Here is a 27,263-nt window from a genome sequence, read left to right on the forward strand (position 1 = left end):
ATCTTATGAGGTAATCTGATGACTTAATCTACCCAATTAACAATTGTATATCAAAGTCGTGTATTTTATTTTCTTTAGGGGACATATTTACCTCTGTGATTCTGTGTTTCTTTGTTGAGTTATTTTGATGATACTTCTGAATTTCTCCTAAGTTATATCTGAGTTTCTACAGTTACTCATCTTTAGTTGTTTCTCACCCAGTCTCTTTAACACTCAGAATCACTGTTCAAGTGAATTTATAATTTATCGAACACTTGCTAAGAACTCCTCCATCTGCCAGTTGTTTCCATCATTCAGTAACCGACCAGCGTTTGGTTTAGACGTGCCACCATCGACTGCCCAAGCCTCGTCGCCAGTTAACACCGCTGCCATCCGTTTTATCCATTTTGTATTTTCTACATTTTTTACATTACTTCAATAAATAACGGCCACATAATGTAAACACCACTGTTTCATTTCGTTTTACCTCCATTCACCGAGCCATATAAATTACTCCATAAAAATACCAACCCAGCTCCAGTAATAAAGCCATACCTATTTCCCCCATGAACAATAGCATATGTGTAATAAATTATTAAATAAAACATTATAAGCAACAAATAACAACAAAACCAATGTCATTCTAAATACTAAGTTTTTCCATCAACTTTTGTTGTCTTTATACCAAGCTTCTTAATAAGCTTCTTACGAATGAAAGAGTGAAAGTTCCATTTACCTTCCTTAACTTTATTATAATCTTTTAAGGATGGTAGTATTTCAAAAACAATGTCTTAAAGTTCCATTAGTCAAGGAGATATTAAAGTAAGATACAAGCAGCAGAAACAGCAGAAAAGTCAGTGGTGTACGAAAGATGGACAGGTAGAGAAATGAAGAAATAAGAGAAGACCTCAATATTGAATTAGCGGAAGAATACATAGTAAGGAGATAACAATCGGAGGGGATACTTATAGCACATGGAGAACAAAAGACAGATAAAGGGAAACTGGAAATAAGAACAGATAGGAGAAAAACCAAATAATATAGTTGTTGACAAAACTACATATTCTGATTTCGATCAACATTTGATAGAAATTGTGTACTTAGTTTTATTGATATTCTATTATATTAAATACTAACTAGGCCACTATCTGTGGCTAGTATAATTGAATCAACAAGAGCTGCTTTTAATTAGAGAATTTAATGGGTATTGAGTTAATTTTAGGTTTCCATCTGCTGTACCAACTTCCTAATCAGTTTGGGTATGCTTGCAGCTATTTAGAAACAATAAAGTTATCCACGTCACTCAATTATGAGATAAAATATTCAATATTTTTTATTTAGCGTTATATATTCTTAATAAAAAACAGTCGACATTAATTATTTATTTCAAAATATATAGCAGCTACTTAATTCACAAAATTATATTTTATTTTATGTCAAATAAATTCCTACGAGGTTCCCAACAGCGAGGGCAACAAACTTCCGTTGTCCCCTGTCTCTCTGTCTATATTTACGATGAATAATGAAGAAGTTTCTTCATAGGAATATCAAGAGTCTTACGTTTAATGACCTCTGGCGGGGAATTAAGCAAATTCGTATTCGCTCTGTTTGCTCCGTTTAGTTTAGTTAAAAAAAACATACAACGAAATACTGTTGAATTCGATGGTATTGATAGTTATTTACATAAAATAATATTTCTTCATTAAATATTATTGAGAATTATTAAAGAAACACATCAAATTTTATACTCCACGTTCATTGTGTTGTTTAGTTTAAAGAAATCTGCTGAAAAACTTTGTTAAACACCTTTAGAAACTTACTACTATGCTCTTCCATCATATCTCAGTTGTCGGTTCTGGTTTCAAACATTTGTCATTGATGTCAATGATTAAAAACTACAACTTGGAGGGTCAAAAAGGTCCAATTGCAAGAATTATTGGACTAAACTATAGTTCAATCCCTCAAGGAACCTCCAGACAGCTGAGCAGTTGATGAATTAGCTATATTCAGACTTTTCATGCAATATTAAAGATCCAGAACGAGGGAACGACCCCATGACCGTCATCCGAATTGTCTAAAAATACCATTTCAAAATGTCTTAATATTTCGTTTCCATTGCTAACAAAAAAAGGTAAAAATCAAAAAAGCTTTTCTGTAGAGTATAGTGACTGGAGGTAAAAACTACTACGATACTACGATATCTGAAGTTACCATAAAACTCTAGCGAAGACAAAATGCTAGTGAAAACCTGGGAGAGAGAAAATTCATCGAAAGAAAAAGCCGAATTTGTCAAAAACATCTTTAATGTTGTTAATTATGTCTTCACTACATATCTCACTAGGTTATTACGATGAACGTATTTCCGTCATAAAACTCAACAACCGCCGCATTGACCTGATCTGGCTCCATGTAACCTCTATCCAATTCATAAACTTAAATTACCACTTCAAGATGCAGGTTTTTTGTCGATAGACGACCTAGTGGATTTTATAAATATTTTTAATCAAGACAATTGGAATTAAAGAACACAAGTGCTACAAACACATATAATACAAAGAAACAAGATAATATAACCGAAACGTTAAAGAGAAACAAAAACTATAGGAACGGTCGTTAGAACATGATGGTAAAACTTCTACATTTACTATAGAAACTCTAACAGTGGCAGGTCTATTGTTGTAAGGGTAATCTTGTACTTTTAGTCGTTTTGGTACGTCCACTCACAATGGGGAGTGATAAAAGTAAAACATCTGCAACATTTTAAACAGAAACTAGTTTCAGTTATTATTATTTACTTTGTTTTATGCTCCAAATAGATAAGGAATAGATATCATTACGCATTGCCTTTACTTGGCTGACGTTCATTCATTGAATACGCCGTAAAACTGATAATATATAATTAAAGTTTGCAAAAAATAATGTTATTTTAAAAAATTAGTGGTATTTTGTTTATTCTTGCTAAATTAATTTTAAGAAACATTATGGTGACAAACTGTTTTCAGTAAGACGCAATGCTGGCTGATTAGTTCGACGTAACGAATTAGCCTGTTAAAGTCGTCAGGTTGCCAGACGTATGCAAAATTCTTGAAAGCAATGGTGATAAGAGGTTATAACTCTAACCTATAAACTCTTGCGGCTGTATACTTAACTGTAATTATAAGATGTACTATAATGCTAAAATAAATTATATTTGATAACATTTTTATTCTATTATTTTATTTAGCTTAGAATTTTGTTGTATGTCTAAACCAAAATAGACTAAAACTTAGAGTTGATTGAACATTGCGATGTTTTGATGTCACAAATTTAAATGACGTATGTACAAAATAACTTTGAATAGATTATATGTGAAAATTTTCAATATATTAGTTCATTATAAATTCAATATATTGTTCAATGTTCATTTTAAAAAGGCACTATATATATAAATCAATATATTTTCCACAACTTTCTCCAATCTTTCTGGTAGCGTGGTGATACAGTATCGAGAGAACTATAAATTTTAATTTTATACTTATTTTCATTTCGAAATCATGTGCTAGCCATGCTATGCTGCATTGATCTGAACAAATGAACTTGAAAAGTAGAATGAGAGCTCTTTGAAAGTTTGAGCTGGGACTATCGTCCAATATGTCTTGCAATTTATGAACCTTTTCGCCATTCGGGCCGTTTTTTCTTTATAAAAAATCAACAGTTTCACATCATTACATTCAAAACCCACAGTTAAAATATAATCGAGCATAAATCTAGGTTGCTAAAATTGCTGGATGGACCTAGGTAGTAGATTTCCTCAAATCAAACAATAGTAATAAATATCGAAAGTGTAATCTTGGGCCTTCCATGTCAGATGAATAACGGTTAATTTATGTAAAGAAATATCAAAAGCATGGAATTTAATAGATAAATTTAATATTAAAATATTATTATTGACTAAATAATTGAATATTAGTATCTATAAATCCTTAAAATTTAATTTCTAATAACAAAGACACTTTGCATTTTTTGCATCTGCATAAATACAATATATGACATTACTGTTTGGAACTCTGAATGCAAAAACAACAATCAATTCGATCCATCTCGCAGGAAACAAAGAAAAAGATAAAGAACAATCAATCCAATAAATTGGCGTCAATTTTCTCCTAACTGTTTTATAATTAATACCAACTGCTTCCAGTTAGTTCAATAACGTTAAATCCACTGACATTTACTTGACGCAGGCACAGTTTGTTAGCAATATCTTGAATAAACTCTGAATAAGTATCTTTAAAGTATTGGCAGGAAGGCGACTTGTTATTTTAATCATCATTCTACCTCGTCCTGAAGTTTCTCGAGGATATTCCTGAAAGTTTTGTATTTTGAAGCTGTTACATAGTAAGAAAATAACCGTCGGAGGGATACTTATAGCACATGGAGAACAAAAGACAGATAAAGGGAAACTGGAAATAAGAACAGATAGGAGAAAAACCAAATAATATAATTGTTGACAAAACTACATATTCTGATTTCGATCAACATTTGATAGAAATTGTGTACTTTAGTTTCATTGAATATTCTATTATATTAAACACTAACTAGGCCACTATCAATGGCTAGTATAATTGAATCAACAAGAGCTGCTTTTAATTAGAGAATTTAATGGGTATTGGGTTCATTTTAGGTTTCCATCTGCTGTACCAACTTCCTAATCAGTTTGGGTATGCTTGCAGCTATTTAGAAACAATAAAGTTATCCACGTCACTCAATTATGAGTTAAAATATTCAATATTTTTTTATTTAGCATTATATTTTCTTAATAACAAAACAGTCGACATTAATTATTTATTTCAAAATATACAGCAGCTACTTAATTCACAAAATTATATTTTATTTTATGTTAAATAAATTCCTATGAGATTCCTAACAGCGAGGGCAACAAACTTCCGTTGTCCCCTGTCTCTCTGTCTATATTTACGATGAATAATGAAGAAGTTTCTTCATAGGGATATCAAGAGTCTTACGTCTAATGATCTCTGGCGGGGAATTAAGCGAATTCGTATTCGCTCTGTTTGCTCCGTTTAGTTTAGTTTAAAAAAACATACAACGAAATACTGTTGAATTCGATGGTATTGATAGTTATTTACATAAAATAATATTTCTCCATTAAATATTATTGAGAATTATTAAAGAAACACACCAAATTTTATACTCTACGTTCATCGTGTTGTTTAGTTTAAAGAAATCTGCTGAAAAATTTTGTTAAACACCTATTACGATGCTGCTTCATCATATCCCAGTTGTCGGTTTCGGTTTCAAACATTTGTCATTGATGTCAATGATTAAAAACTACAACTTGGAGGGTCAAAAAGGTCCAATTGAAAAATTATTGGACTAAAATATAGTTCAATCCCTCAAGGAACCTCCAGACAGCTGAGCAGTTGATGAATTAGCTATATTCATACATTTCATGCAATAGTAAAGATCCAGAACGAGGGAACAACCCCATGACCATCATCCGAATTGACTAAAAATACCATTTCAAAATGTCTTAATATTTCGTTTCCATTGCTAACAAAAAAGGCAAAAATCAAAAAAGCTTTTCTGTACAGTATAGTGACTGGAGGTAAAAACTACTACGATACTACGATATCTAAAGTTACCATAAAACTCTAGCGAAGACAAAATGCTAGTGAAAACCTGGGAGAGAGAAAATTCATCGAAAAAAAAAGCCGAATTTGTCAAAAACATCTTTAATATTGTTCATTATGTCTTCATTATATATCTAGCGATGACAAAATGGTATTGAAAACCTGGGAGAGAGAAAATTCATCGAAAAAAAGCCGAATTTGTCAAAAACATCTTTAATATTGTTCATTACGTCTTCACTACATATCTAGCGATGACAAAATGGTATTGAAAACCCGGGAGAGAGAGAATTCATCGAAAAAAGCAGAATTTGTCAAAAACATCTTTAATATTGTTCATTACGTCTTCACTACATATCTAGCGATGACAAAATGGTATTGAAAACCTAGGAGAGAGAAAATTCATCGAAAAAAGCCGAATTTGTCAAAAACATCTTTAATATTGTTCATTTTGTCTTCACTATATATCTCACTAGGTTATTACGATGAACGTATTTCCGTCATAAAAATTAACAATCGTTCTTAAACTTAAATTGCCACCTCAGGATGCAGGTTTTTTGTCGATAGAAGAGTTTATAGATATTTTTAATCAAGACAATTGGAATTAAAGAACACAAGTGCTACAAACCCATATAATACAAAGAAACAAGATAATATAACCGAAACCTTAAAGAGAAACAAAAACTATAGGAACGGTCGTTAAAACACATGATGGTAAAACTTCTACATTTACTATAGAAACTCTAACAGTGGCAGGTCTATTATTGTAAGGGTAATCTTGTACTTTTAGTCGTTTTGGTACGTCCACTCACAATGGGGAGTGATAAAAGTAAAACATCTGCAACATTTTAAACAGAAACTAGTTTCAGTTATTATTATTTACTTTGTTTTATGCTCTAAATAGATAAGGAATAGATATCATTATGCATTGCATTTACTTGGCTGACGTTCATTCATGGAATACGCCGTAAAACTGATAATATATAATTAAAGTTTGCAAAAAATAATGTTATTTTGAAAAATTAGTGGTATTTTGTTTATTCTTGCTAAGTTAATTTTAAGAAACATTATAGTGACAAACTGTTTTCAGTAAGACGCAATGCTGGCTGATTAGTTCGACGTAACGAATTAGCCTGTTAAAGTCGTCAGGTTGCCAGACGTATGCAAAATTCTTGAAAGCAATAGTGATAAGAGGTTATAACTCTAACCTATAAACTGTTGCGGCTGTATACTTAACTGTAATTATAAGATGTACTATAATGCTAAAATAAATTATATTTGATAACATTTTTATTCTATTATTTTATTTAGCTTAGAATTTTGTTGTATGTCTAAACCAAAATAGACTAAAACTTAGAGTTGATTGAACATTGCGATGTTTTGATGTCACAAATTTAAATGACGTATGTACAAAATAACTTTGAATAGATTATATGTGAAAATTTTCAATATATTAGTTCATTATAAATTCAATATATTGTTCAATGTTCATTTTAAAAAGGCACTATATATATAAATCAATATATTTTCCACAACTTTCTCCAATCTTTCTGGTAGCGTGGTGATACAGTATCGAGAGAACTATAAATTTTAATTTTATACTTATTTTCATTTCGAAATCATGTGCTAGCCATGCTATGCTGCATTGATCTGAACAAATGAACTTGAAAAGTAGAATGAGAGCTCTTTGAAAGTTTGAGCTGGGACTATCGTCCAATATGTCTTGCAATTTATGAACCTTTTCGCCATTCGGGCCGTTTTTTCTTTATAAAAAATCAACAGTTTCACATCATTGCATTCAAAACCCACAGTTAAAATTTAATCGAGCATAAACCTAGGTTCCTAAAATTGCTGGATTGACCTTGGTAGTAGAGTTCCTCAAATCAAACAATAGTAATAAATATCGAAAGTGTAATCTTGGGCCTTCCATGTCAGATGAATAACGGTTAATTTATGTAAAGAGATATCAAAATCATGGAATTTAATAGCTAAATTTTATATTAAAATATTACCATTAACTCAATGACCTTACTATTTGGAACTCTGAATGGAAAAACAACAATCAATTCGATCCATCTCGCAGGAAACAAAGAAAGAGATAAAGAACAATCAATCCAATAAATTGGCGTCAATTTTCTCCTAACTGTTTCATAATTAATACCAACTGCTTCCAGTTAGTTCAATAATGTTAAAGCCACTGACATTTACTTGACGCAGGTCGGTTTGTTAGCAATATCTTGAATAAACTCTGAATAAGTATCTTAAAAGTATTGGCAGGAAGGCGACTTGTTATTTTAATCATCATTCTACCTCGTCCTGAAGTTTCTCGAGGATATTCCTGGAAGTTTTGTATTTTAAAGCTGTTTTTGGCCAGCGAGAGGTCTTATTATACGAGGTGCTTCGAATTTTTCGGTATAAGTTAGTTAAATTTTAAGTTAGTCGCTTTTTGGAGTTCGTAGTTACATCTGAATCATAATTGATATGATGTTCATATCAAAATCAAGAAGAGTTAATAACCCACCATCCAATTTTTTTATATATGAAGGTAGACGAACGCCTATTGTAAACTTTAAATGCCGAAGTAATCACCTTTCGGTCCGGGTGAATAGAGGGCTTTTGAGGAATAGACAGGCACATAAAATAGGTATTCGTATAAAAAAACCTAGCCAATTATTTCGGACTAACTTTATATAAGCTCTACACGAAAAAATTCCCCGCCATCGGCTAAAAATAACCGAAAAAAAAGCGCCCGAAGGCCTGTCAAGAACGGGCATTTCATCCCTCCACGATCCCCAATCATTCAACTTTAATACTCTTAAAATACGGTGGTCAGGAATGAAAAAGGTTTCAAAATTGCGAGCTAAATACAGGGCCCAAGTTATATTTCGTGACCCTATATCGATCTAAAAGGGGATATGTACATATTTTTATTATATTATGTCATTGTTACTTTCCGAATATTAAAATGCAATTAAGCATATTTGGGATCATTATCGTATTCCTCTTTTCACACTGCCAGTTGCCAATTTAAAACTGTTTAAAACGCAGAAAATCAAACAATTATCTCCGTTCCTTCTTATCTCAAAATTAGTACACGAAGGTTTCGTAGATATCCGTCGAAAAAAAAATATAAAGGAAGATAAAGAGGAAGGAAGATAGAAGGATAAAGAAGGATAAAGACGTGGTGAAATGAGCACCGAATACGGTGAACGCATTGGACACCCAAAAGAGGTTGTTACCGACGAAAACATTTAAAAAATCCACAAAATGATTTTGAATAACCGTAAATTGAAACTGAATGAAATAGCAGACACTCTAAAGACGAACTAAAGATCAACTGAATGTGCACATCATATCATTCACGAATATTTCGGTATGAGAAAGCTTTGTGCAAAGGAGGTGCCGCTCGAGCTCACTTTTGACCAAAAACAACGACCAGTTGATGATTCGAATCAGTGTTTGAAGATGATCAAACGTAATAAACCCGAATTTTTGCGTCGATGTGTGCTAATGGATAAAACATGGCTCCATCATTTCACTCCGAAGTCCAATCGACAGTCATCCGAATGGACTGCACACGATAAACCCGCTCCAAAGCGTGGGAAAACGCAACAGTCGGCTCGCAAGGTTATGGCGTCTGTATTTTGGGATGCGCATGGAATAATTTTCATTGACTTCCTTGAGAATGGAAGGACCATCAACAGTGACTATTACATAGCGTTATTGAACCGTTTGAAGGACGAAATCGCCGAAAACGGCCACATTTAAAGAAAAAGAGAGCGTTGCTTCACCAAATCGATGCACCATATCACAAGTCAGTGAAAGCGATGGCGAAAATCCATGAATTGAGCTTCGAATTACTTTCTCATCAACCGTATTCTCCAGATCTGACCCCCAGCGACTATTTCCTTTTCTCAGATCTCAAAAGTATGCTCGCTGGGATGATATTTTTGTCGAATGAAGAGGTGATTGCCGAAACTGAGGCCTATGTTGAAGCAAAGGACAGATCGTACTACAAAAACGGTATCGAAAAGTTGGAGGGTCCCTATAATTAGTGTATCACCCTTGAAGGCAATTATGTTGAATAAAAAAAAATTTCTAATTGACCTGTTATAGATTTTCTTTCAACTAACCCATTTATTTTTCTATATTTTAATTCCAGTTCCTGTGTTTTCTTTTTTAATGTGTTCGTTCCAATGTATTTTTGCATCAATGTTCTTGCTAAGGTACCTGGCGGTATTGTTATATGAGACGACAGCCTAACATCATTCGCATTTCTAAGATATAAGAAAGGTTTGTGTCTTGCTGTGTTTATTACTCACATTTATTTTCCGATATGTTATATTTCTTTGCGTATATAATTTATCGCCTCTTTTGAAATTAAACTGTAATATATAAAAAGACAATCAGCCAAATTTGCTACTACTGATGATGAATATTCAGTAAGAAATGGTAATGACTAAAGAGAAATTATAATTTTACTTTTTTCCAAAATTCATCCAGTTGCTAATTGTAATTAGTAAAATTTGCACAATCAAAAGGCTCTCGAATTCAACAAGACTTCATCAAATATGTATGATGTAATAATTAAAAAAGATTCTGACAGAATAAAGATTTGGCGAAAAAGTAATTTCTTCATATTTTTATGTTTTTCACATGCATATAAACTTGAAACATGAAACATTATTCGATGATATTTGATATGCTGATTTTGTTTGTTACTGTGTCTTCCAAGATAATATATTCCAGCAATTTCAACTTGATAGAAATTATAGAAATCCTTGTTTGTTTTTCCTTAGGATAGGTCATCAGTTGTCCTACATTCGCTTCTAATATTTGTTAGCGTCTCTTGTTAATTATGATTGTCTTTTTTGTTATTAAAATAGTTTTAATATGTTCATATCGTTTGACTAACTGTAGTGTATTAATTGAGAATGGCATAAATTAGATTCTTCTATATCTCTAATCTCTATAATATTTGTTTTACGGCATACTAAATCTTTTTAAAAGTGATTTATTCCTTTAAATGATTGATACTTTATACTTAACATGAATTAGTGACCTATTGAGATAGGTATAAACATAACACTGTTCTGAATATTACACTATATAATACTACACTATATATATAATACTATAATATACCGTGAGTAACTATATACCAAAAGCCAAATTATTTTGTGTAATAAGCACGTGCTTCTTCTTTTTCATTATTCGAGTAAGTTGTAATTAAAGTGAGCTTATGTTTTAGTTGCAGCGTTTATAACTCATTTCCTGTCGAGTCGAATAGTGGTATAATGTTTTTCATGTCACCTTTGGTCTCTAAAATATAATAAAAATAAAAATGTGTTAAAAAATATTTATTGTTGTTGATTTTTCTTTATATCAAATTGTTTATTTGTCCATTTTGAGATTAATTTTATTTTATTGTGATTTTTTTCCATTTGCATACTTGTTCTTGCCATTTCCAGTTAAGCCCTTGTATTTTAGTAAAACTAGTTTACAAAGTTTGTAAAGAATGTTGTACTGGATCGAATGATTGTCTTAGAATTTTCGTTTAATCCATGGTTTTTAAATTACACAGTTAAAACTGTATTTTAAAAAATTAATAGATTTCTGATAATTTTGTAAATTTCTGTAGGGAAAAATATATGTTCCAAACTTAAGTGGACGTTAATGTATGTGTCTCATATCTAAGAAAATATAAATTTTAAGACAATTTGACATTGATGTTCGTTTATTTGACCTAAAAATACATATATTTTATCTTGAAAATTATTTGTACGCCCTTTTTAGCTAAATATAATGGTTGAAACAGTAATAGCTAAGAGTTAGGATTAATTTAGTGTATTTTAATAGCGCTAAAACTCCACGAAAGCATCGAATACGCCGATTTGGCAGATCTTCAAGAGTTCGCGTGCTTATTCCCGTTTTAGACTGCGGTAGGGACTCCAGCCGTCCTGAAATGATAATGAAGTGCCGCATTACACATGGCCCGCTCGGTATGCACTATGTCGAATTGTCGAGCTCGCAGATTATTTTCAAATGTTAAGCGCTGACATATGCCCGAACGAAACTATTTTTTTTTCCTTCCAGTCGGAAGCGGTGGCCGTGCAATGGCGTAAATTCGACCTGTCGAGGCGATGGGTCGGTGCACGGCTTAAAGAGCATCGCGTAATGATGCAATAAAAACGTGGACGTGGTAAATTACACATATTGGTGGGGCTGAAATTGTACCGAGTAATTTTAGGGTTTTAGTTAACAAATCGTTTCAACAATCGCACAAACCATTTAACATTTAACCCGTTTAACCAACCCAACCCAACACAACAACCCATTGTTATGATTTTTATTTAAAAATTACTAAATGAACGTTGTTGTTTCAATATTTCTTGTTGAAATCGTTAAAACTCTCAAAGTTACATGCAGTTTTAATTTATTTTTATATATCTTGAAAAAAGTTAAATATAAAGCAATTTAACATGAATTTTTGTTTCTTTTATCCCCAAATACGTCTATATTGAGTGTTTTATTCTTATCAGAGAGGGTGTGCATTTTAACACTTTTTGCCATTTACTTCATTTTTGCTGCCATTTCCATTCAAGTGAGCTCAAGTTAACGAGACTTGCAGGGATTGTAGATAATTATTTTCTGAACCTAACCATTGTTTACTTATGTTTATACTATCCTTAATATTTATGTTTCACAGTATTTTCAAAAAATGGCTGGATTTTCAGTTTATGTTATATAACTTTAAAACTATAAATTCTGGTGCAATTTAACTAGGATTTTAGTTCCTTTCACCTCAAAATATGTATATTTTAAGTGTTTTATCCTTATCGGAGTGGGCATCCGTTTTGGCACTTTTTCCATATATATAGTCGTGAAAATTGGTGATTTTTTGCAATATTCCCAAATTTTGATGCCATTTCTATTGAAGTAACTTCAAGCTAACGAAACTTACAAGGATTGTAGAAAATTATTTTCTGAATCAACTAATTATATAATTATTTTTATACAATCCTTAATTCTTATGTTATACAGTATAAACTGTATTTTCAAAAAACGGCTGGATTTCAGTTTATGTCACATATCTCAAAAAATATAAATTGTCGTTCAATTTAACTAGGATTTTCGTTCCTTTCACCTCAAAATACGTATATTTTAAGTGTTTTATCCTTATCGGAGGGGGCATCCGTTTCGGCCCTTTTTCCATATATATAGTCGTGAAAAATTGGCGATTTTTTGCGATTTTCCCAAATTTTGCTGCCATTTCTATTGAAGTAACTTCAAGCTAACGAAACTTACAAGGATTGTAGAGAATTATTTTCTGAATCAACTAATTATATAATTATTTTTATACAATCCTTAATTCTTATGTTATACAGTATAAACTGTATTTTCAAAAAACGGCTGGATTTCAGTTTATGTCACATATCTCAAAAAATATAAATTGTCGTTCAATTTAACTAGGATTTTCGTTCCTTTCACCTCAAAATACGTATATTTTAATTGCAATATTCCCAAATTTTGTCCTTATCGGAGGGGGCATCCGTTTCGGCCCTTTTTCCATATATATAGTCGTGAAAAATTGGCGATTTTTTGCGATTTTCCCAAATTTTGCTGCCATTTCTATTGAAGTAACTTCAAGCTAACGAAACTTACAAGGATTGTAGAGAATTATTTTCTGAATCAACTAATTATATAATTATTTTTATACAATCCTTAATTCTTATGTTATACAGTATAAACTGTATTTTCAAAAAACGGCTGGATTTCAGTTTATGTCACATATCTCAAAAAATATAAATTGTCGTTCAATTTAACTAGGATTTTCGTTCCTTTCACCTCAAAATACGTATATTTTAAGTGTTTTATCCTTATCGGAGGGGCATCCGTTTCGGCCCTTTTTCCATATATATAGTCGTGAAAATTGGTGATTTTTTGCAATATTCCCAAATTTTGCTGCCATTTCTATTGAAGTAACTTCAAGCTAACCAAACTTACAAGGATTGTAGAGAATTTTTTTCTAAATCGAGCAGTTATATAACTATTTTTGTACAATCCTTAATATTTATGTTGTACAGTATAAACTGTATTTTCAAAAAATGGCTGGATTTCCGTTTTTTATCACATATCCCAAAAAATATAAATTCTGGTGCAATTTAACTAGGATTTTCGTTCCTTTCACCTCGAAATACGTATATTTTAAGTGTTTTATCCTTATCGGAGGGGGCATCCGTTTCGGCCCTTTTTCCATATATATAGTCGTGAAAATTGCCGATTTTTTGCAATTTTCCCAAATTTTGCTGCCATTTCTATTGAAGTAACTTCAAGCTAACGAAACTTACAAGGATTGTAGAGAATTATTTTCTGAATCAACTAATTATATAATTATTTTTATACAATCCTTAATTCTTATGTTATACAGTATAAACTGTATTTTCAAAAAACGGCTGGATTTCAGTTTATGTCACATATCTCAAAAAATATAAATTGTCGTTCAATTTAACTAGGATTTTCGTTCCTTTCACCTCAAAATACGTATATTTTAAGTGTTTTATCCTTATCGGAGGGGGCATCCGTTTCGGCCCTTTTTCCATATATATAGTCGTGAAAATTGGCGATTTTTTGCAATTTTCCCAAATTTTGCTGCCATTTCTATTGAAGTAACTTCAAGCTAACCAAACTTACAAGGATTGTAGAGAATTTTTTTCTAAATCGAGCAGTTATATAACTATTTTTGTACAATCCTTAATATTTATGTTGTACAGTATAAACTGTATTTTCAAAAAATGGCTGGATTTCAGTTTTTTATCACATATCCCAAAAAATATAAATTCTGGTGCAATTTAACTAGGATTTTCATTCCTTTCACCTCGAAATACGTATACTTTAAGTGTTTTATCCTTATCGGAGGGGGCATCCGTTTCGGCACTTTTTCCATATATATAGTCGTGAAAATTGGTGATTTTTTGCAATTTTCCCAAATTTTGCTGCCATTTCTATTGAAGTAACTTCAAGCTAACGAAACTTACAAGGATTGTAGAGAATTCTTTTCTTAATCAATTAATTATATAATTATTTTTATACAATCCTTAATATTTATGTTATACAGTATAAACTTTATTTTCAAAAAAAAATATATTTCGCTTTTTTATATCATAAACTATACCTGACGCTAATTAATATTTATTATTAATACATAATAACCAAAATCAAAACGAGAAAATCCCAAAATATATATAAATACATACAAATCAATACCAAGCCTTCGATTAAATATACATTAAAAGCTTTCTATTCTATTATTGTAATGGATTTGGTGTCATCCATCGCGGGGACAATTTAATATAGCCTAAAAAGGTCACGTCATTCTTTAATGGACCAGCGAAAAGGAAACGGAAATACATTAGAACTTCGCATCATCCGATTTTTGTCTGACGTTGGATTTTTACTTTGTTAGCGGAGAAAGGTTACTGCTCTTTCACCGGTTCAAAACAAAAATATCACGCATATTTTGTACTACAGTATCTGACCAATGTAAAATTAATATATAAAATAACATTTTTAAAGGTGGTCAGAATAAAAATGCAACTTTCAAAGTATTTTCATTATAACAAAAGTAGAGTAATATTTTAATATCAAGTTGTTTGTAATTTACGTTTTATTCTTTCTTAATTTTGTAAGAATGCAGATACTATTGTTTCTTTTTAGTTAGGTCAAACTAACCCTTAAAAATATTAATATAAATAACGTAATTTATTTATTACAATGTTACTAGTGATTGCCGACTAACCTACAATTTGTCTTTACGGTAACTTAATCTAGGTATATACCCAGGAGAAGCCATCGACCCTATCTTAGACTCTCGTGTAATAAATTTGTGTATTAACATAGCCATTTTTCTATTAAATGCGCCTCTGCTCTGTTCTGATGTGATACGAGACTAGTATTACTTCGATATTGGTATCAGAATGGAGCCTCTCTTTATGCCTACTTACAATTCTCTTGATTTCCTGAGTGACAGTTGGTATCTGAAGGTCTCGGTATAAGTAATCAGTGCTGTAGTATCTGGATGAACCTTCAATACTTCTCAGGACTTTGTTTCTGGAAAACTTGTATTGTATTTATATTAATATTCGCAGAACGTCCCCATAATTTAATTCAATTTGTCCATATAAATTTCAAGACTTGCTTCAATAATAGTAATTTTTGATTTACTCATAATTGTGATTTTCTTCCTATCAAAAAATACATATTAATATATTTTAACTTCACTTCTCTTCTTTTAGCATCACGTTAGACAAAAAGCAAAACACATTAGAATCAAAATAAAAAAACTATACTGGTTAGTCGGAAGATACTCTCAGCTTGATCTAAAATTAAAGAGGTTGATCTATAGCACAATTATAAAGCCAATTTGGACCTATGGGGTGCAAATATGGGGTTGCACTAAAAATTCAAATCAGTTAGTCATATAGCGCTGTCAAAACAAGGTTCTTCGATTGATTACCAATGCCTATCACTATGTAACCAATGAAGAACTGCACGATGGCCTGGAAATCAAATGGATTTGCGAAGTTATCCCAAATTTCGCCTTGAAAGAAGAAAGAAGATTACTAAATCATACTAACGTGGAAGTCAGGAGATTGAAAGGAACAAAACTCTACAAACTTGTGTGAACATTTAGTGTGTAATATTAGTGTAACCTATAGCTATAAGTTAATAATTAATAAATAATTATAACTTTATAATTGAGGAATACATACTGATGTATTTTCTCGCACTCGTCTTGCTTGTTAATTAATCCAAGTACATAGGAAAAGTAGTAACAAATTAATTGTAAATTAAGATTGTACTAAGCGTATCTAATAAAGATGTTATAAAAAAAAAACTTCCCTTCTTTTGTTTTGAAGTTTTTCATCTGATTTCAAAATTAAAAATATTTGACGGACGAGTACGATAGTGAGAGTAAAAGAGAGAAATGAAGAGAGAGGGAGAAATTAAAGGAGATAGAGAAAGAGAAAGACGGAGAGGAAAAGATAGAAAGAGAAATAAATTTAGAAAGAGAGAGATATATAAAGATATACAGAGGTATAAAGAGAGGAATATATAAGTACATAATAAATAGAACATAAAAAAGCGCTACACATATATAGAGAAGATATTTCCTCTAAAATTACAGTTTGTGTTGCTCCTATAAAATGCCACAATATATATTTGTTTTTTTTTGCAACTGATTTGCTTTTTTAATATAGCTATATTTAGTTCTTGAACAATAACACAAATAACGATCTATTTCTTGAACATAATTGATATACATTTCAATATTTCCATATCACAGTAAGTAATATTTTGTTGAAGCTGTACGAGTAAAGCACGTTAGTCAGAAAATCATGGCAAGCTCGATATAGAACTCAGCAAAGAGCTCGCTCGTCTTAAACGCCCCACGAAAGTGCATGGAAATTATTTTTAGAAATTGTTTGTTTTCCCAATATCTCGAAGTGGAAGACCATCGGGCAGACGTTCGCGATATAAACACGGACCGTTCTTAATTAGATCTAAATTTAAAACGTATTTTCTGTCGAAATTAACATCTGATGTGCATCGTTGAAAGTTTATTTGTTTTTCTTTTCAGATTTTATGGCAGAAGCAAACAAAATGGATCATGTCTAATTAGTAGGTAAGTCTTATAGTCAGTGATAAGTATTGTCGGTTAATTTTGGACGTTTACATATTATGTTATTAAGTTTGTTATTCAAAGAGGTTGACTTATAAGACAATCGTAAAGCCAATTTGGATTTATGGGGTGCAAATATGGGGTTGCACTCAAAATTCAAGTCAACTAGTCATCCAACGCTGTCAAAACAAAATTCTTCGATTAATTACCAATGCATATCGCTACGTAGCTAACGAAGAACTGCACGATGACGTCGAAATCAAGTTACCAAAGATTTCGCCTTAAGAAAGAATATTACTAAATCATAGTAACGTGGAAGCAATACAACTAGTGGACAACGCGCAGGACATCAGAAAATTGAAGCAAACCAAACCATACGAACTTATATAAAGTGTATACCTTTAGTGTAAACTATAGTTTAAGTTATTATACTTTCATAACTGAGGAATACATGTTGATGTATTTTTTACAACAGTTATTGGGGATATAAAATAGTATTTTATGAACTATTGACTAACTACAAGGTGAGTTATTTCCTGTACTCTTCCCCTGGTTCAATATTGAGGTCTTTTATTATTTCCGTACTTCTCACCGTGCCCATCAATCCATAGAACGTTCTGGGTCTATCTATCATCTGTTTATTTACTCAAATATATTGTGCTTTGAAAACATTTCGTCATATTTTGCTATTTTTACTTCCAAAAAGGGCAAAGACAGTGCAGGTTACTCAAAAATTTTGTTGTGTGCAGATGAACCAAGCCCTGGTTGTTTGTCTCAATCTCTGCAGAACCCTTTTAATGATGTAAATTGCTCTCAAACGATTCCATAAAGGTCAAGAGTTATTCGTTGTCCAATATATTGTTTGAAGTGTTGTGACTAGATTCCTTTCTAAATACATGAAAGAAATTCATATTATTTATTCATCAAGCCACTATTTGCCAATATTTTTACTGCTCTTTGGTAGATTGCGTAAACACACCGTGTTGGCTCTTGTAATAAGAAGCGGAAATTTTAACAAAAATTGTCTCGTTGTACAACAAGCAGTTGCAGTAATTTTGTTTACGAAATACTATCGCGTGGATTGGCTGGAATAGCGGTGACCGGACTGTATTTATTTTGACGGACATGTTTGTATTCCACAATGTGCAATTAGATATCGTTTTGTTCTATTTTACCTGATGATTAACTGAACTTTAATTAATTAGTGGGTAAAAAAGTATTGAAATCTATGGTAAACAACTTTTTTTAAGCTCTCCATCATCATTAATACATTGGAGGTATATGAAATTGTAATCCTCCTTATATCTTAGTTTGAAATTTGAGTTTTGTGGGAATGTTTGCAAGTCAATTGATCATATAATGAAAATGTATTTAAATCTCAGAAAAATTTGTTATTATTTGTGATAATGTTATAATAATTAAATTATTAGATTGCTTGAATTCTGTGATTTCCTGCATGTTGTACAGTATCTGCATTACTTCCGCGTTGCTGCGATTTAATAACCTTATTCTTTGACTTAAGGTGAAATTTTGGATCACCTTGCATATCCATTTGATTTGGAAGTCATCGTAGAGCTTTTCGTAGTTTCCCATCTCAGCGTAGCGATAAGCATTAGCAATTAATCGTAGAACTTTGTTTTGGCCGCTTTTTCATAAATCCAAATAAGCCTATTATTCACTAATAGATCAATATATTTGATTAATCAGTATAGTTCGCTTAAACTGATTATTAAAAAGTACTGACTGCAGCTTAACATTTTGTCTAACGTGATGCTATTTCAATTATTATAAATATTAGCTTGCAACTAACCTGAAAATAAACCAAAGGTGTATAAATAAGAATAAGTAAAAAAACCGTTTTAAGACATTTTATAAAGTATTTTTTCATTAAAATTATAGAGATCATCACTTAGAAAATTCCGACAATAAAATGAAATATTCTCCATCACCATATGATACTATTAATAAGGTCCAGAGGCAGAAAAAACGGTCCGAATACTTGGCAGACGAGGAAAGCTAAAAGATTGAAATTGAAAAGGGACTGAAATGGGGGAATTTATTCAAAACGTGTTTGTACTTGATAATCTAAAGCAAATACTGATATACGAATATATTTTATAGTATATGGTAGCGATTTTCTAAAAATATCCGTATATTTCCGATAAATTCTCGATGAATATTAAGCGTTTATAATTTGAGTTAATCTTCTAAATTATATCTTAAATGGAATTAATTCTAAAATATGTATTACACAAATCATAGATTTTGTGATCAAGTTGGGCGTAGGGAGATGTCCTAAAAGCTCTAAGCATCTTGTTGGGAAATATAAGTAATATTTTAGTTGATGATTAGCAACATTAATAAATTAACAATGGGAGAAAACACATTCGAAAACTATAAGAAAATCTAAAATATTTTGGGTATGATTTCATTAGTATATATCATACTGAAACCAGTCTATTGATCTCGTAAATAATTAGAATGCGGAAATTGACTAAAACGATATTAATATTACCCCAAAGTTACGCAAAAAGATATACACAATTTTAATATCCTATAGGAGATATTATAGATTTTAATGTGTTAGTTATGCTTCATAAAAGTTTGGTTATGTTCTTACCATTCCTGAAAAATTAAATACTAAAATATGTGCTTCACAGACCTATCAATAATACGAATCGACGTATCTTTTTATGTAATTCTTCCTGGACGGTTTACGTTCAAAACACTCTCGTGAAGACGAAGTTATGAAATAATAAAAAAAAAACAGAAACAAATTAGAGATAATAGGGCCCAGTAGTATTCCGCCCTATATTTGGCTTCGGTGAAATTTAAATTTTGTTTCCATTTAGGAACATTTCGGGATTGTTCCCCGATGACCCATTTTTTGTGGGCTTCCATTTTTCTAACTCTATTTCGGACGATACCTGCCTATTATTAGAGCGATTTCGAATTAGGGTTGTTACGTTGAGTGTCCTTAGTAAATAAATAATCGTCCTTTTCGATGGATTATTGGTTTGGGCTGTTTTAGATTTCCTAACTATTGAAGACAATGTATTAACAGCTTTTATTTATTTCAATCAGAGATGTTTATTGGTGAAAATGTGAAATATCTAAGTAAATAATTGCTAAACAACTTCAATGTACCATTCAGTAACATAGTCCTTTCGCCATAGCGTCGCAATGTTGTCAGAAAGATTGGAAAATGTTGTAGAAAACTGTTGAACATATATAATAAACTATATCTCAATAAAAGTCCTCTTTAAAATGAAAAAAATATTCCTTAGAGAAATATTTCTAATATATTTAATTATATTGCCTATGCATACTACAAATTATTAGGCAGGAAAATAATTAAAAATACATTTTGCTTAAAAAAAAACAGTTTTTTTATTCATTTTCATGTTATACACAAGCTTACTGTATTTTCAAATTTGAGTTTTAAACTGTATCTAAAGAATGTTTTTCGAACATAATACACATTGTAGCTAATGTTAACTGTCATTTATAAAACACGTTCATCTAAAATGTGATGAATCCATCAAATTAGACAAAGAAGAGGAGTTATTTGTGGTGTGTTGTGACTGCAGATAAAAAGGATCTACAGTGACATTCTTAAGTACAAAAAGACATGAGTTAGTCCATGAGAGCCATCTACATTGATACCGAAATGGATTATTAATGGCTATAAAGTATTAATGTGCACATGGTGGGATTAGCAAGATGCAGCGTAATAGGAACTATTAACACCAAATATGACTCTAACTGCAGACGTCAGGTCAACAATTAAATAGTGTATTGTTGCAAAAAAGAGTCTGTAACACCTCTTGCAGCTCCATTACGGAGTTCTGCAACATCCAGTGTACTCACCAGACTTGTTTGGCCTGTGTACGATTTTAAAATGCTGAAGAAATACCAAAAAGTATAAATTATTATATATCTGCCAAAGTAACATAGTTCTTTCGCCATAGCGTCGCAATGTTGTCAGAAAGATTGGAAAATGTTGGAGAAAATTGTTGAACATATATAATAAACTATATCTCACTAAAAGTCCTCTTTAAAATGAAAAAATATTCCTTAGAGAAATATTTCTAATATATTTAATTATATTGCTTATGCATACTACAAATTATTAACCAGGAAAATAATTAAATATACATTTTTCTTTACAAAAAACCAGTTTTTTTTTTATAAATTTTCATGTTATACACAAAGCTTACTGTATTTTCAAACTATATGAGTTTTAAATTGTATCTAAACAATGTTTTTCGAACATAAAGTACATTGTAACTGTCATTTATAAAACACATTCACCTAAAATAATTTCTACGATAGTATTAAAATTGTTGTGACGCAAAATATGACGCAGAGAAATCATAAACGGTCACATGGTATCAACGTCAAACACACTAAAGGCTTATACGGTTTTGTTTTATGCGTTTAATGCTATTCAAGTGGAATAAAGCAGTTTATGCTGAAATCTGTCCATATTTAAGCGAAACTCATTTAAAGCTGAACACATTTATGTATAAAATACGCGAAAATATCTTCGTTTATAATAACGCTGATGTTTGTAGCGTTCATCCACGCATACTTGGGGTTTGTATAAAGGATATCGGGAGTTCTAGTATGAAATTGTTTCCAATTTGCTATGTAAGATAGTAACAGGTGCTTCTTTATGATGTATATCGTGAATAACTCGTTTTTTCATACAAATCCCTGTTTATATTGTTCTGTTTATATCTTTGTTCCACATTATAAATAGAAATGTGTATTTGGAGTTACTAGAACAAGCTTTTAGTTTTATTGATTCAGTTACAACACATTTATGTCCTTAGAAATTCAAGTCATTTTATAATATAACACTCTATATCTTTAAGGACTAATTATTGTAACTATAATATAAAAAAATATTTTCATTATTCCAAAATTATGATAATAAATAAATACCATTTTACGAAATTAGATGATGATGAAATTGATGCCAGGTCAAAACTTTATTTAACTTTATAAATTTTATAAAACTTATTCTAATGACTGATTGAACATGTTTAAAAGATGATTTAATGAATAATTTGAGTGTATTTTATAGATAGATGGGGCAAAAGTCCCGCTGCTATTTTGATTGCGCGCCATCTGGGTTATGTGACCTTTAGCTCAGTTTCGCTTTAACCATTGTGTTGTGTAGACGTCCAAATTTTATTGTGTATAAATATACGCCACAAGAACGAGCAGAAATAGTGACAATATTTATTGAAAATTAATCGTTCTATTATTGGCACTCAGCGGAAATTGCGTCAAAGCTGTCCTAATGGTCCAGCTGCTCACAAAACTACAATTTATCGTTTTCATGCGAATTTTCGAAAGGAGGGTATGACAGCAGACAGGCCTTGTTCTGGAAGACAACGAACGTCTCGTAACGCTCTAGGCTCTGGAGCGTGATCATGTTGCAGAGTCTCCAGAAATATCAATTTCTATATTTCTGCACGCAGTTTAAACCGAATTTTGAAAATTAATTTGAAAATATTCCAGTACAAAAGTCAGTTAGTCCAAAAATACAGTACAGTAATGCAATCCTAAAACTGTCTGGTGAAATTATTCGTCTAAATTTATAATGAGCGATGAAGCCCGTTTCCTTCTCAATGGCCACGTCAATAAAACGAACAGTCGGTTTTGGTAATCACAGAATCCTCAATTAATTCACGAAACATCATTGCATCTGCTAAAAACAACTCTATGGTGTGGTATTTATGCTGGAAACATCATTGGTCCCTATTTTTCTGAAAATGACCAAGGTGTTGCAATTACTGTTACTGCTGAATGTTACCAACACATGATTCTAAATTTTCTTGTGCCTGAAATGGAAGAGCAAGGACTAGAGGACATGTGGTTTCAGCAAGATGGGGCCACAGCACACACAGCAGTTCGTTCAACAATTCAATTATTGAAAGATGTTCTTCCACGAAGAATAATTTCGTGAGGTGGCAATTTAGCATGGCCAGCCAGATCTCCCTATTTAACAGCACCAGACCTTTCTTATGGGGTTTTTAAAATCAAAAGTTTATGTCAATAAGCCCCAAACCATTCAACATCTTGAAGACAATATTCGTAATTAAAAAAGTGTAATTAAAACTTAATCAAAATTACCTAGAACTCGGTAAATTGTTATTAATTAAAATATTTGGCAGAAATGGAATACGTAATATTAATTCGTACGGCCCGTTTCGACTGAAACATGAATAATAAAAAAAAACGAATAGCAAATGCCGGTTATTCATATCGTGCTAAACTATTTCTGGTATGTTTTATTAAAATTCACCCTAACCAACTCCAACCTAAAACTGAAGCTTTTACGCGTTTGTTCCCTTTAATATCGCATTCAGTTTGCGGCACAGACGGTATGGCAAAATTCCCTGTTAACAAATGGACAGAACACTGGTTGTTCAGACCCCGGTGATTACATTTAATTTATTTAATGTAAAAAGTGGTTTATTTATTAATTCACGTTCATTATATATATTTTTTAAATTTTTTCACCAAATTAAATATGATAATTAATAACAAAATTATAGAAAAGTCTCCGGCCTGACACATAGATGACGCTATAAGAATAAAATTAATATGTTTTTTAGTTAGCCCCAACCCTCAAAAGATGCGCGTATAAATTTGACAACTGTCGGGTCATTAGTTTGTGAATTATAGCATTTGGAGTGAAGCAACTTTTGTTATTGAGAAAAAAAATGGATAAAAATGAATTTCGCGAGTTGATAAAACATTGTTTTTTGAAGGGAAAAAATACAGTTGAAGCAAAAACTTGGCTTGATGTCGAATTTACGGAAACTGCGCCAGGAAAATCAGCCATCAAGGTATGCTAAGTTTAGACGTGGTGAAATGAGCAATGAAGACGGTGAACGCAGTGGACGCCCAAAAGAGGTCGTTACCGAGGAAAACATTTAAAAAATTCACAAAATGATTTTGAATGACCGTAAATTGAAATTGAATGAAATTGCAGACACTCTAAAGATATCAACTGAACGTGTACATCATATCATTCACGAATATTTGGGTATAAGAAAGCTCTGTGCAAAGTGGGTGCCGCACGAGCTCATTTTTGACCAAAAAAACAACGACTAATTGATAATTCGGAGCAGTGTTTGGAGATGAATCGTAATAAACCCGAGTTTTTGCGTCGATATGTGTCAATGGATGAAACATTGCTCCACACGATGAACCTGCTTCAAAGCGTGGGAAAACGCAACAGTCGGCTGGCAAGGTTACAGCATCTGTATTTTGGGATGCGCATGGAATAATTTTCATTGACTACCTTGAAAAAGAATGATCATCAACAGCGACTATTACATAGCGTTATTGGACCGATTGAAGAATGAAATCGCCGAAAAAAGGCCGCATATTTAAGAAAAAAAGTGTTTCTTCCCTAGGATAATGCACCAAGTCACAAGTCAGTGAAAACTATGGCAAAAATCCATGAATTGGACTTCGAATTGCTTCATCATCCACCGTATTCTCTAGATCTGGCCCCCAGCGACTATTTCCTTTTCCCAGATTTCAAAAGAACGCTCGCTGGGAAGAAATTTTCGTCGAATGAAGAGGTGATCGCCGAAACTGAGGCCTATTTTGAAGCAAAGGGCAAATCGTACTACAAAAATATTATCAAAAAGCTGGAGGGTTACTATAATCACCCTTGTAATGAATTAGGTTGAATAAAAAAAACTAATTTTGCCCAAAATATGTGTTTTACAATGGTAGGCCGTGGACTCTCCATTTGACCTGTTACAACCCAAAATTAAAAGGTTTAAAATATTGAACTACCAGATCTTTTATGATTTCCTTGGTACCATGTTTTTGTTTGTTAGGAAAAAATATTTATCAAGAAAATAAAAACAAATAAAACTCGCTTTTACACATATTAAAAACGAATTACAGAATATCTATACGGAATTATGGAGGCCCCCATTACGTAGCGATAATGTAATTTAATGATACACAATCGACGTATTTACACGGGCCTCGTTAATATTTTACCGGCTGATCCTATGACCTATATTTCAATGAAAACAATTCTATCGATTGTCGTCGAAGGTCTCGTCAAAATATAAGTTTTAAAATAATCGCCGGGGTAACTTATCGATCGATACATGAAGCCGGGACGGGCGACGTTTTATCACGCCTGTTATTTTACCTCGAAATCGTATCAATAAAATGACAACGATTACTTGGTCGGTGCGATTTAACCGATGTTTCCAAAGACAACAAACCGAACACCAGCCCAGGGAAGGTTGTTGCTTTGTTATTCATATCAGTGCGATTAAATGTACCAATAATACAGCCAATGCACGTCATCAAAAATGTATAATGCAACGTTACCGCATCAAAAGTTTTGATTTATTTTGACTCCGACTAAAAAAAATACTAATGTAAATAAAAATCTTAAGCAAAAATAGCGTTATAACAATACAAATGTACCCGGCCTACTATGGTAAAACACATTTTTTTGGCACAATTAGTTTTTTTTATTCGACACAATTCCCTTCAAGAGTGATACACTGATTATAGCGACCCTCCAACTTTTCGATACAATTTTTGTAGTACGATTTGTCCTTTGCTTCAAAATAGGCCTCAGTTTCGGCGATCACCTCTTCATTCGACGAAAATTTCTTCCCAGCGAGCATTCTTTTGAGATATGAGGAAAGGAAATAGTCGCTGGGGGCCAGATCTGGAGAATACGGTGGATGAGGAAGCAATTCGAAGCCCAATTCATAGATGTTTGACACACTTCAAACTGTCCAACAACGCTATATAATAGTCGCTGTTGATTGTCCTTCCTTTCTCAAGGTAGTCAATGAAAATTATTCCATACGCTTCCCAAAATACAGACGCCATAACCTTGCCAGCTGACTGTTGAGTTTTCCCAAGCTTTGGAGCGGGTTTATCGTGTGTAGTCCACTCGGATGACTGTCGATTAGACTTCGGAGTGAAATGTTGGAGCCGCTTTTCATCCCATCCTTCTAATGAGCTACAAACTACGTCCATTTTGTTCGTAATTTCATTTTGTGTATATATTTCAAAATTCTACTATTATTCTTATATTTTTTGAGCTCGTCATCGACTTCAAACTGATCAGATGGTAACAGTTAAAATAATATTGCAAATAGATAAATAGATTTAGATAAGTATTAAGCTAAATTGTATCTACATAGTAGAATATAAAATACATGTAGTAGAGAGGCTAATTAACATTATTAAAATTATACCCAAATATCTGATTATTTTAGATAAAAAAAATGTGAAAACTTTTATGTGCCTTTGAAATTAGAGGTTCTCCCTCTATTTCATCCCTTCCCCCGTTAGAACCTGACTTGGTACCAATGGAACCATCTCGGAAATGCGCTCTTTCGAATAAAAAAAGAATTTTGAAAATGGATCCATAACTGACAGAGAAATCGGTGAACATCGATCGAAATTCGATCATCACCAAATATAACTTCGTGTTTCTGTATAAATATGATGTTATTTCAAGTTGTTTTCGATTTATTTCAGATGCGCTTAGAACTACAAAGTCGAGAGTGATGTGTCAGCAGTCTGGCGACTGCTCGTGGTCTTTCTGAATGAGGAGGGAGCGCCGCAGCCATGCCGGGTGCTCCGCAGGGCTCCGTGTTCAGTTAATATGTGCTTACTGCCTACTGCGATACTGCTCCTCAGTATACTCAGTCTAGCAGGTGAGTAGAATGGCGTAGAGTATAGCGTATCATTAAATAATGCCTGCTGTTGGTAGTTTGATATTTTCAAGTGTTTTTTTAATCGACGCATCTTCCAATGAAGGCGACTCAATGACGAAACGAAAGAATCGAAATATCTCTTTTAATTTTACCATATATATGCCATTATATATCTAATATAACAGGTCAATTGAAAAGTCCCCGGCCTGACACATAGATGGCGCTACTAGAATTAAATCG

General features: G+C 32.1%; 1 protein-coding gene across 7 annotated transcripts in view; it reads left to right on the forward strand.

Moving 5' to 3' along the window:
• Window positions 1–27,263, forward strand: part of LOC143200173 (fibronectin) — a 154,958-nt gene that overhangs the window by 52,113 nt on the left and 75,582 nt on the right. For all 7 annotated transcript variants that reach the window (XR_013006652.1, XM_076410581.1, XM_076410578.1 and 4 more), the window contains exons 2-3: window positions 17,245–17,289; window positions 26,845–27,023. Coding sequence is in view for 6 of the 7 variants with exons in the window: in XM_076410581.1 (XP_076266696.1) it covers window positions 26,972–27,023 (52 nt within the window). In the remaining variant the exon portion in view is untranslated. The remainder of the gene's footprint in view (window positions 1–17,244; window positions 17,290–26,844; window positions 27,024–27,263) is intronic.

Source organism: Rhynchophorus ferrugineus, unplaced genomic scaffold, assembly GCF_030347505.1.
Source record: "Rhynchophorus ferrugineus isolate W39M unplaced genomic scaffold, kcgeb_rfMv2 rfM7, whole genome shotgun sequence".
Taxonomy (NCBI): Eukaryota; Metazoa; Arthropoda; class Insecta; order Coleoptera; family Curculionidae; genus Rhynchophorus; species Rhynchophorus ferrugineus.